The following is a 12,917-nucleotide window of genomic DNA, read 5'->3' on the forward strand; positions in this document are numbered from 1 at the left end:
TAGCTCTCCCATTTACCAATGTATATCTATAATGTGTCTGTTTCCCAGCATCTACATGGCACATTCACTCAGGGCCTGAAGCAAAGCAGTAAACACACACACACACAAAAAACCACACACACCAAAAAAAAGGTGCATAGTAGCCAAACCAAACCAAATTATTGTGGCACCTGAAGCAGAAAATCCCACAATAATCTCTCCTTCTCCCTGGAAGTAAAAATACAATAGCAATTAACCAAATAACTAATAATTAGCTGCGGCCTCACTTTGCCTAATGGCAGGACTAGCTCTGCATCAGTCTCTGCATTGGCATGAGAGGGGTAAACTGAAAACATATTAGATGTATACCTATAAAAAAAATTGTAAGAGTACTCACCGGTACAGAATAAGTGTACATTTTTGTTGCCCATGGCAGCCATTTTGCATTGGCACCATGGCAAGTTTATAGAATCATAGAATCATAGAGTTGGAATAGACCACAAGGGTCATTGAGTCCAATCCCCTGCCAAGCAGGAAACACCATCAGAGCACTCCTGACATATGGTTGTCAAGCCTCTGCTTAAAGACCTCCAAAAAAGGAGACTCCACCACACTCCTTGGCAGCAAATTCCACTGTCGAACAGCTCTTACTGTCAGGAGGTTCTTCCTAATGTTTAGGTGGAATCTTCTTTCTTGTAGTTTGGATCCATTGCCCCGTGTCCGCTTCTCTGGAGCAGCAGAAAACAACCTTTCTCCCTCCTCTATGTGACATCCTTTTATATATTTGAACATGGCTAGCATATCACCCCTTAACCTTCTCTTCTCCAGGCTAAACATGCCCAGCTCCCTTAGCCGTTCCTCATAAGGCATCGTTTCCAGGCCTTTGACCATTTGGTTGCCCTTATGAGAAATGGCATCTGCATTTTACCCCCCCCCCCAAAAAAAACCCCTCCAGAATGATTTATGTATCAATAGACCCATAACCTTAGGAAGCAGCCTTTTACTAAGTCAGACAAATTGGTCTGTCTAGTTTAGTATTTTCTACACTGTGTAGCATCTGCTCTCCCTGGTTTCAGACAGAGAATGGTCCCAGCCCTGACTGGAGAGGCGAGGGATTGAACCCAGGCTGCATACAAAGTGGGTGCTCTACGACTGAGCTGTGGCCCTGCCTCAAGAGCCAGGATTGACACCTCAAAGCACCTTGTTACATATAAGTTCTCTCAAAGACTGGGTGGGATTTTGAAGTCTGCAAACCTTAGCTTTCAGTTAATCAAAAAGGCTTTGCTAAGCGGCAGAAATCAAGGATCAAATAAGCTAAGAACCGTTAGTGGGGGAAGTAAGTTGCAATCTCTTATGCAAAAATTGACGTTAAACAGTGTGGTGCTGAGTGTGCAGAGGTATGTTAATTATATGATTTCATCTTTGTTTTAGGATACAAAACAATTACCTAGCCTTACAAAGAATTAATCAAGACCTAGAAGACAAATTGTACAGGATGGTAAGTACAGGGGATTGTTATATTACTATTCTCTATATCTTTATGATTCTTCAAGCGCATAACATATTGACAGAGAGCTGGCACTAAGGAAACTTGCATTTAAGCTTTGACAATGTGATCCTAATAATATCTCTGTAGGACAGGAATGGATAGCCTGCAACGAGAGTTGTGGTCCAGATGTTAGACTGCAGCCTTTGGCATTCAAGTGTTCAGGGAAGGGAAAGAGCCAGCAAAGAAGAAATGACCTGGGTTTCGTTTTAGGGATAGCAGAGATGGTTGTGGCAAAGACAGTCTGACTTCATATATTATTGGCTGCATTGGTTCTGTGGGCCACTGGCTTGTCTTCTTATAACACTGAGCCTTTTTCGAGCTGAAAAGGGGTGTATAGGTTTGGCTAGGCCTGGTATAAACATTGGGGCTTCTTGTCCTTACCTAGTCAACAGAGCAATATCCTTCCTTTCAGGCTCTGGCTACAGATTTAATGAAGAATAAGCTCCTGCCAACCTAGCAGTTCAAAAGCACAAAGTGCAAGTAGATAAATCGGTACCACTCTGGCAGGAAGGTAAACGGCGTTTCCGTGTGCTGCTCTGGTTCGCCAGAAGTGGCTTAGTCATGCTGGACACATGACCCGGAAGCTGTACGCCGGCTCCCTCGGCCAATAAAACGAGATGAGCGCCGCAACCCCAGAGTCATCTGCAACTGGACCTAATGGTCAGGGGTCCCTTTACCTTTACCTAAGCTTTGAGAATTCTGCAGGGGTACAGAGTGGGGAGACAAGAGTCATTCAATATCTACATCTAACTCCCAACTCAACTTTTTTTTTTTTTTTGCCAGTGCTGCAACCTGCTATTTTATTTTATTATTTTATTCTTTATTTAGGGGGGCAGGTGGGTTGATATCTTGTCCTTTGGCCTAGAACCATCACAGAAATGGATCACAACAGACATATTATGCAAAATCAATCTGGCACACCTTAGAGACATTGAAACTCCGAATCAATCCACATGGTCCTCCATCTCTTGCAATATCTATCTTGAAACAAACTGAACCTCAGGTGGCTTGACACTTTTGCCCAGCTCCAAGATTTGCGGAAGTGTGAACTTTGAAGGATTGGCTGTGTTTCGGTTCATATATAGTTTCAGTAAGTGTGACTGACATAGTTGAGCCTTTCAATGTTTACAGAATCAGGTTTCTCTTCCCCATCTCTACCCGTTGCCCTCCAAGTACTTGCAACTATAATACCCATCATCCCTGGCCATTGGTCATGCTGGCAGGAGCAGATGGGGGTTGTAGTCCAGCAATATCTGGGAAGCACCAGGTTGGGGGAGGCTGAGTGAGGGTTTTGAAAAGAAATCTTAGACCCCAAGGTTCAGACTCCTTGCTCTGCAATAAAATTTACTGCATACCCTTGAACAATAGACTATCTTTTACTCAAGGTTGCCCGCTTCTGCATGGGAACAGCAGTGACTTATCCTGCAGAATTGTTGCGTAGGCAAATACTTATAAAGCACAAGGCACCTATAAAATGGGTCAAAATTCAAGGAAGAGACTTCAGAGTGTTGCTGTTTAATGGAAACGCCCCCTCCCCTCGAGAAATTATTCTTGCTAATTTGTCACAAGGCATCGCCAAATTTAGATGCCTGACACAACTGCATCCCCTGCCGTGCCGTCAAACAGGATCATACAAAACAGTAGACCCGTCACTCCATTGTGTGAGATCTCCAGCTGGTGCGAAGGAGAACCTTGAGATTTTTATCAAAACAACTCTAATTGGGGCCCTCTTAGGAGGCCACCATGCCATTCTTCCTTTTAGTTTAGGAGTTTGAACTTCCTTAAAGTTTAAAAGAGGTTTTAAAGGTATAGTGTGAATGTGAGGCCATAGTAGGATCCTCTGTATCTCTGTCAGGCCCACACCCATATCTCAGGGAGGCAGGACATCAAGCCTGGGGGCCAAATATGACCCTGTAGACCACTCTAACTGGTCCTTCAGACTCTCCCCAGGTAACAGGAGGGTTCCTGAGGCAAACCCCTCACCAGCTCTGCTTTGTACCATCCTTCAGTGTTTTTACCTGAGTGGAACTTGTCCTTGAGCTCTGGCAGTGAGCACTTCTTGCTTGCCTGGAAGGAGGACAGAGAAGAATTTGTGAGTAGGTCTAGAAACATGATGTCATGAGGCTGGCAGGGAAATACTGGTTCTCTGCAGGTCAGGAAAAAGCTAGAGGCTTGGCATGCAATTGACTTTCATTCACCAAAAAAGAAAACACAGCGGGGTCTCCCTGGCTCGACTCCTTCAGCTTGAGAAGTTTGCTGGAAACTGACCACCAGTCCCACCTTTCTCCTCTGGCCTCTCACTCTGGAGCCCTCTCCAACAGACGGAGACTGTGACATAGGGGTGAGCTCCTCCTTTGGGCCTGTCTGGCCCTTTGCTCTGCAGCATGCAGGACTCCCCTGGAGCAGGGTGTGAAAGAAGGAGAGCCAGCAGGACTGAGACTGTCCTGCTGCAGGATGGCAAATGTACCCTCTGATTCCTCCCTGTTCGTGTCTGGGCTCACATCGAGACGTTCAGCCTCCAGCCACTGTTCTGGAAGGGCCTTCTTCTTCAGGCCCACCTTGATTGCTCCAACCTCCTGCTTCCAGCACCTCCCAGCTCATCCCTTCCCCAGCCTCCTCCCCAGTGTCCCACCACCACAAGTCCTGTGGAGACCCAGTGTGGTGTAGTGGTTAAGAGTGGTAGACTCGTAATCTGGGGAACCGCGTTCCCGTCTCTGCTCCTCCACATGCAACTGCTGGGTGACCTTGGGCTAGTCACACTTCTTTGAAGTCTCTCAGCCCCACTCACCTCACAGAGTATTTGTTGTGGGGGAGAAAGGGAAAGGGGAATGTTAGCCACTTTGAGACTCCTTCAGGTAGTGATAAAGTGGGATATCAAATCCAAACTCTTCTTCTTCTTCCTCATCTTTCTTGTCCTCCTGGAGGGGGGCTCCCAGGCAGAGGCTCCCACCATTCCTCCTCCTCCAGCCAGTCCCTGACACATGACTGCTGCATAATGCGGAAATTAACATTTGTTTCTCTGCCCACTTTCACCTCAAGGCCCACCCACCATTGGCGTGTGGCCTCCAGAATGCTGCCTAAAAGGGAATGTGGGGCTCAGATAGAAAATAGCTTCCCAATCCCCTTGCCCTATCTAATTGCTAACACAACTTAACAGCAACCCATGGCAAGAGAGCTTTTAAGGCATGCTCTGCTTGGCATGGAAGAAACTGTGGCACCAACGGCAATCATGCCATTAGGAGAACGTCTATTATTAGATGGCTCACTATATTTGAATGGGGCGTTCAGTCGTGTTAATGATAAGGGTTGGATACTGCCTTTGATCCAACTGTGAATGAATGTTCCTTGTGTGACTTCCATGAAGGAATGCATTTTAAAATATTTGAGATTTATCGTGCTAACAATGATTATTATTATTTGAAAATCCACTGATTTTCAAAGCCGTGCTGGTTACAGTTCTTAAGTTTTACAAAGGTTGCTTTGGCCCTTTGAGGAATTTGTCTTTCCAATGTTCCGCTCAGCCACCATCTTAGTATTAGATGTTGAGCGGATTGTTCTTTCCTATAGATTAATGTTCAACATCCTGGCTGCCATAGGAATTTTATACATCACTCACTTTCTCCATGTTCTGCATTCTGTTTCCGAGGCTTAATAACAGCATCTTGAATTACCTTGTCCAAGGGCGTGACAGGTTTATCTTTGTGACAAATCCCTGGAGGGTTCTATTACGCAATGTTTTACGGCACAACCTCTACCCACATATAACAGGCATAAACTATTCTTATGAGTTTGTTTTTAAGCTCTCTCCATCAATAGAAATACTTCACCTCAAAATGTCCTGGGACTGATCAAATCCTGCTGCAAAGAAGAATTACCAAATTCTAGCGGTATTCCCTGCCAACCATTCTCCATCAATTAATGTGAGGGGGAAAATACATTCAAAAATTATCAAAGGGGAGGGAAAATGGCAGTGAAATTCTCATAGGCAGGCTGCAGAGTTCTTTTTTATTAGCGATGTGCAGGGTATTCTACCAAAGCCCAAATTAACTCAGGTTAATTCTCTTCCCCGCCCCCCAATAAATTTTTATTGTTTTTCATTGAAATTCAAGAACAACATACAATAACAGTAACTTGTCTGGGAGTACGTTCTTATAAAGTTTCATATTCAGTACAAAGAACACAACCAATAGATTTATTTACGCATTTATCAATTCAAATTATCTCTTGTTAAAGATTATTGTGTTGAGGGTGGAATAAAAGTATTTTCCGTCTTAGTTATAAAGGTAAAGAAAGGAGCCAATCTCACCCCAAGTATCCCTTGAAGTAAGTTTAATTGCTCTCTTGTGGCGAGCGAGGCGTTCCGATACAGTCACATTCCAAATATTATTTAATCAGATTTCATTGGGAATTTCAACAAATTTCCAATAGAAGGATATTGCTAATGGGGCTAAAAATCTCAATCTCTGCATTTTAGATTATCTTTTGATTTTGGGTCTATGGATAATAAGACGATAGCCATATTGGGCGAGGGGGGGGTGCTGTCAAGAAACTGGGGCAGGTTTCAGCACAATGCAACTTTCTACAGCCAACTGAATCAAATTTTGGTACATCTCTGCCCGCAAATTGGCCACACATTTCAACTCCCAATCGGGAAATTAGAATGCGTGTTTTCTATATATCAACTTAGTGAGTTCTGTTTTTCTAGGAAAATAGGTGCTGGAACTCACCATGAACACCTCCCTTGTTCTCTTATAATGGCAATGGCACCCACTTGAGAGGTGCCAGAATTGAGTTCCGACTGGGGGGAAAAGAGCACCGAACTTGGTGCTGTCTAGATGTTTTTGACTACATCTCCCATCAATCCCAGTCAGCATGACCAATAGTTGCTAATGACAGGAGTTGTTGTCCATGCACATCGGGACTCTGCACTTGCTTGCCTCCAAGCCATCAGATGAGAGAATTTTCTCTCCAAATGTATGAAGGGGAATTGAAGATTTCCCACAGGCATCTGGCTGGCAATTGCAAAAACAAGATTTCCCCCCAGTTTCATTTCACTTTTAATTTGTATGCCGCCTTTCTATATTATATAATAATAATAATAATTTATTATTTGTACTCTGGGTGGCTTCCGCAGAGACCAAAAATACACTAAAATGTCACACATTAAAAACTTCCCTGAACAGGGCTGCCTTAAGATGTCTTCTGAATGTCAGGTAGTTGTTTATCACTTTGACATCTGATGGGAGGGCGTTCCACAGGGCAGGCGCCACTACCGAGAAGGCCCTCTGCCTGGTTCCCTGTAGCTTTGCTTCTCGCAATGAGGGAACCGCCAGAAGGCCCTCGGAGCTGGACCTCAGCGTCCGGGCTGAACGATGGGGGTGAAGACGCTCCTTCAGGTATACTGGGTATTACTATATGCAAGGCAGTTTACAGCAACGAAGTATACAACAGAGAACACATACCTTGCAATAATCTGATCCAATACAATAAGTCATAATAAAACATTACTTTAAACTGGAACGACTTATATCAAATAAAGTAATATTCAATAATCTATTAGAATATAACAATACACAATAGAATTAACTCTCAGAACATCAGCAAGTATTTATTATTAGTATTAGTATTATTTATTTATTTCTATACTAATTTATATTTTTAAGAAAAATCTCAAAGCAGTTTACAGAATATTAAAACTTCAATAAAACATCAATAAAACAATCTGAAGAAAGTCAAATATAGAATATACAGTCAAAGCAACGTAATTAACAGAAAACTAAAATATTATCTTAAAGGTTTCGAAATAAAAGATTACAAAGGAGGTCAACTACAGAATACATATTTAACACAAGCAATTAATAATTAAACAAACAAGTAATAACTATACAGAAATTCACTCTTAACAGTTATAATACTGTAAATAATTACTAAACTATGATCAATAAAAATAACTGTAGTCACAACGCATAAAATACCACAATACATACAAAGCCATGTAAAAGGATCAAATTGAGAAACAAAGACATACAACAATTTATTTATTTAGATGGGCCATTGGCATGATTCAGCAGGCCCTTATTGTGTTCTTATAAGATTAATGTTACAATTTCAAATGAAGTAAAAACATTTAAAACATTTTAAAACCATCTAAAAGTATTTAGAACATTTGAAAACATTTAAATGCCAACACATCCCCCACAGTTATTCATTTCACATCTGCCATGCCCAAGATCAATCAATGCCTGTGCACACCAGAAAGTTTTTAAAATTCTCCTGAAAGTAAAAAAAAAATAACCCCATGCCAGCCTGTTATAATGTGTAGTTCCACTCAAATATGAAATCACATATTGTGGTCATCATCTACGTCCATCAGAGAAAAGAAACCCCAATCTTCTAAGGAAGAAAAGCTATTCAAAAAATGCTTTGGGATGGGGAGAAATTTAATCTAGAATATTCTTCACTAAGGGCAAAGTATCCCTGAGTCCCACTTCAAATTATTGACTTTACTCTGGATGTTATCAGAAAATTCAGGGCTATCATCACCAAATGCCTAGAAAAATGAGCTTGTCAGGCTGACTCTAAACTTTGATTGTCTCTTGAGTTGCAGCTCCTCTATAGAGCCTATATTTAGGTCATCCACGCTTAACTTTCACAGGGCATACTAAAAAAAAAAAAGCTGTTCTCAGAAAAGAAATAGTAAGCAAGATGCTTTAAATCACTTCAACTGCTCAAAGTCATCTTCAAAGTCGTCGCCCTTTATAAAAGAACAAAAATGCATGAGGTCTGCCAGCTTGACACTGCAAAAGTCTGGCCAACTTTCCTCCTCCCAGGAGTGAAACTATTGCTGAAATCCCAGATAAGACATAGATTTCAAGTGCAATCAGAATCTACAGGATCATGGGCAGAGATGCCAAGCAATTTGGGGAAGCAAACATGGACCAGTTCTTTGAGATCCAAATGTTCACCAGGGAGTAACAAGGCTTAACAGGGCAGCTGCATCGGGAGCCCTCCAATTCACGCTGGTCTGGGTAGAAGGGCAGGTAAATGGCTGTGTGGCGATCACACAGGGTGCCCGGATATTTAACGGTCTATTCATCCCTGTGTCACCACTGTGCTTGCTTCCCCGCTGCCACCAACCAGTTACTCTCTGGTAAAATACTGAGTCCAGTCAGTTGTTAAAAGTGAACCAAAAAAAACAAGTTTATTTTACAAACATTAACAAGTTTATGGTTTCTCAGATAATATTCCTGTCAGTATCTTAACTTTGCCAACAAAGGTCCATATAGTTAAAGCTATGGTTTTCCCAGTAGTGATGTATGGAAGTGAGAGCTGGACCATAAAGAAGGCTGATTGCCGAAGAATTGATGCTTTTGAATTATGGTGCTGGAGGAGACTCTTGAGAGTCCCATGGGCTACAAGAAGATCAAACCTATCTATTCTGAAGGAAATCAGCCCTGAGTGCTTACTGGAAGGACAGATCCTGAAGCTGAGGCTCCAGTACTTTGGCCACCTCATGAGAAGAGAAGACTCCCTGGAAAAGACCTTGATGTTGGGAAAGATGGAGGGCACAAGGAGAAGGGAACACAGAGGACGAGATGGTTGGACAGTCTTCTCGAAGCTACCAGCATGAGTTTGACCAAACTGCGGGAGGAAGTGGAGGACAGGGGTGCCTGGCGTGCTCTGGTCCATGGGGTCATGAAGAGCTGGACACGACTAAACAACTAAACAACAACAACAACATCTTAACTTTAGTTTCTTTACTGGCCTATACCTTCCTAATACCTTCTGACTGATTATCTCAACTGTTTGACTGACTCCTCTTAACAAATTCTCTCCCTCTCACACCAGACTAGCCCAACCCACAGACTTCTCTTCCGTCTCTCGTCTAACTCCAGATCGTCTTCTCAACCATTCTAACTCTTAACTCTTCTAAAAAAACCTCTGTGCTTAAACCTTATACACAGTTAACTCTGCCCCTTGGGTTCCCATTGGTTAGTCATTTTACAATTAGTTAACCCTTTCCTTATGAACCCAGTATGATGACACACATAGGAGGGCAAACGCCACAGGCTGTAACAACCTGGAGCTGGCACAGTGATCAGGTTTAGCTCAGGCCTGATGTAATCATGTGGTGGCAGTGGGGCTGACATGGGATCTAGTGCACCCTGGGCCTCTTCAGTCAGCCCCCTGGAAAATATCTGTATGCAACCTCTGCAGTCTTCATGATTTGATGATGAAGTACTGGTGTTGACTTATAAAGTCTTAAATGGCTCATTTAACACCTCAAGGGGGACGCAGGTGGCGCTGTGGTCTAAAGCACTGAGCCTAGGGCTTGCCGATCAGAAGGTCAGTGGTTTGAATCCCCGCGACGGGGTGAGCTCCCGTTGCTTGTTCCCAGCTCCTGCCATCCTAGCAGTTTGAAAGCACATCAAAGTGCAAGTAGATAAATAGGTACCACTCCGGCGGGAAGGTAAATGGCATTTCCATGCGCTGCTCTGGTATCGCCAGAAGCGGCTTAAGTCATGCTGGCCACATGACCCGAAAAAACTGTCTGCGGAAAAAACTGACTGAACTAAACTGTCAGGGGTCCTTTACCTTTACCTTTAACACCTCAAGGACCGCCCCTCCCCATATGAACCAACCTGGACCCTGCGATCATCATCTGAGGCCCTCTTTTGTGTGCGTCCTCCACAAGAGGACTCGAGGGGATCAACACAAAAATGGGCCTCTTCTGCCATGGCTCCTCGTTTGTGCAATGCTCTCCTCAGGGAGGCTTACCTGGCACATCCATTGCGTATCTTTATGCACCAGGCTTTTTCTCATATTTTGGGGTCTTTAAATGTGTTTGCGGGAGAGGGGGGGGAGATTACTAGTTTATTTTTTGTTTCATTATGCATTCTGTGCTCCAGTTTTGTGTTTTTATGTCACAAACCACCCTGTGATCGTTGACTATACAAATTTAATTAATTATAATAATGCTCTATGTTGAACTTCAGAACGGATGGCTGAATCTGTCTGTTTCAGTTTCTCATTTTTCCAACTCAAGATCACTTTTCCACATCAATCTCCCAGGACTTTCTATACAAGATCTCAAAGTAGCTGTCTTATTACCAAAGAATTTCAGAAACAGACTGGAAAGAGAAGTTGCTGAATTGCAACTTATGACCAAACTTAAAACCATGGAGAGACCTGGTCTGAATAGAGACACTGGATTCTTATCTCATTATACATGATATAGCTATTTTTAGCCATCTCACCCCTTGCTTTTTCCTGTAAGACCAATTGCAGTCGTTAACAATCAACACCGAACAGCCAATCACCCATTCCCACCACCATTCTGAGTAATACCCCTCCCCACCCTCTCACTATATATAAGGGTCTGGCAACTTCTGTTTCAGTGTATCTGAAGAAGTGTGCATGCACACGAAAGCTCGTACCAATAACAAACTTAGTTGGTCTCTAAGGTGCTACTGGAATGATTTTTTCCCCCACACATCAGTTTGCAAATTCTCTCTTTAAAAGTCCTCATGAAAACAGTGCGGCAGGGAGGAGGCTGGGGGCAAAAGTAGAACGAGTTCGCTCTGGTTCCACTTACTGCTGGGCCCTGTGCCACCCCCTCACCCGTCGCCAGTCCCTCTGGGTGCCAGCCACCACTGCATGGAGGGTGTCTTTCGCAAGAGTGGACAAAACATGGAGCTAAAACATGGAGCTGGTGATGTCCATTGTGATCTCAGAGATTAATGAAGCTGTCCCCTTTTTTCTCTATGAAGCAACATTCTTGCCAGCACATATCATGCACTGGTATTAATTATCCTGCAAAGTGCTGCCATGAAATCTATGGTGCATGCAGTCAAATGGAGCTGTTGTCGGGTCCCTAATTTCCAAAATGCTGCATCTTTTATCTTATCGGCTGGGAAATGGCTGGCAGGGGAAGAGAGGGATTAAAAAAACAAGAAGCAGCAGAAAGTTATAAGAGAAAACATCGACAAAACATTGCTGTTTAATTACCTGTCCCAGAGGTAAGGTTTTTGCGAGCCTGTCCTGGAGAATTCTAGGTTGCCATAGGCAGGTTGGCCCCCAGGAATTTTGTACCCTGCAGCATAAATAGAGGACAAACCATGGCTAGGAAATAGGTCAAAACAGACATCCACTTGGTCACCTAGCTAAAAGCCCTGCACATAAGCAGGCAGCATGCGGGCGGTATCCATATATTTGGATATATCGGTATATAGGATTCATTAGTATGACTTGGGTAAATCTGTCAGTTTGGGTTTCTCCAAGTTTCTCATTATTTCTATCTTAAGTTCATTTCTCCAACAGTTTGTGAATTATTATTATTTTAAAGAAGTCCTCACGAAAATTCATCAGCATTTTAATGCTGAATTTCTCCTAATATGCCCATTTTTGTATACACTTTTTTCTAACGCACCCATTTCTGCAAAACAATTTCCCCATATCTATCTATTGCCTTTTTGATGTTATTTTTAGCTATATTTGCATTTTTGTGCAGTTTTGTGCTGGAGAACTACATTGCAAAATTCAGAGAAGTATGAATGTCAAAAGATGGCTGCACTTCATTTCACATGTTTTTATCTGAAAGGGCAAATTAGGTAGGTTCACCTTTAAAAATGAACTGAATCTCTGCCATTCCTCATAAAACAATAATATATTTTTAAATTTATATCCTGCCAATTTTGCTGCGTTTCCCCAGCAACTCTGGGTGGCTTACAGCATATATAAAAATACAACAAAGCATCAAACATTAAAAAAACAAAATATCCTATACTAGCATTAAGAAAACCAAGAAATCTACAGAAACCAATAATAGCAATAATAAACACTTTATAGTTATAGCTATAACCGACAACCCCGACTAACCATATAGCCAACATCAACCCAACAAAAACAAAACAGAGGAACGAAAAGTAGAACCATTTAAAGCATTTTAAAACATTTTAGGCAGTTGCCCCAACCCAAGAGTTGTCCCAGCAATGTCCCTACTGCCTCCCAGGAACCTCTTTTAGGAAGGACACAAAAGTGGCTTCAAATCAGTGTGAAGGTAACTACAAATATGCCTCAATGAATACAAGGGAATAATACAAGAATGAAATTAAAACAACAGTGACAATGCAAATAAAAAAAATTGGGTCTATGGACCGCAATAAAGTTGTTTTTGTGTGTGTGAGTAAAAAAACAATACAGTGCCATATATTCCAAATTCTAGCATAATAGTATGGTGGATTTTTACTGCTAATATAAAAAACAAGTGAGTGTCAAGTCAGAACAAATTTATTTGATTTTTTTAATACAATGAAGAAATATCATTTTGAGTCACTATTTCCATGAGGGCTAAATATCACACCTGTAGGCCAATGGAACACATTGTGCA

The 12,917-nt window shown here is 42.3% G+C and overlaps 1 protein-coding gene across 1 annotated transcript in view; it reads left to right on the plus strand.

Annotated features, from left to right (window-relative positions):
- Positions 1–12,917, plus strand: part of BEGAIN (brain enriched guanylate kinase associated) — a 194,037-nt gene that overhangs the window by 115,821 nt on the left and 65,299 nt on the right. The window contains exon 5 of the mRNA XM_081194994.1: positions 1,411–1,477. Within this exon, the coding sequence (XP_081051120.1) occupies positions 1,411–1,477 (67 nt within the window). The remainder of the gene's footprint in view (positions 1–1,410; positions 1,478–12,917) is intronic.

The sequence above is a fragment of the Podarcis bocagei genome, assembly GCF_964188305.1.
Source record: "Podarcis bocagei genome assembly, chromosome: 1".
Taxonomy (NCBI): Eukaryota; Metazoa; Chordata; class Lepidosauria; order Squamata; family Lacertidae; genus Podarcis; species Podarcis bocagei.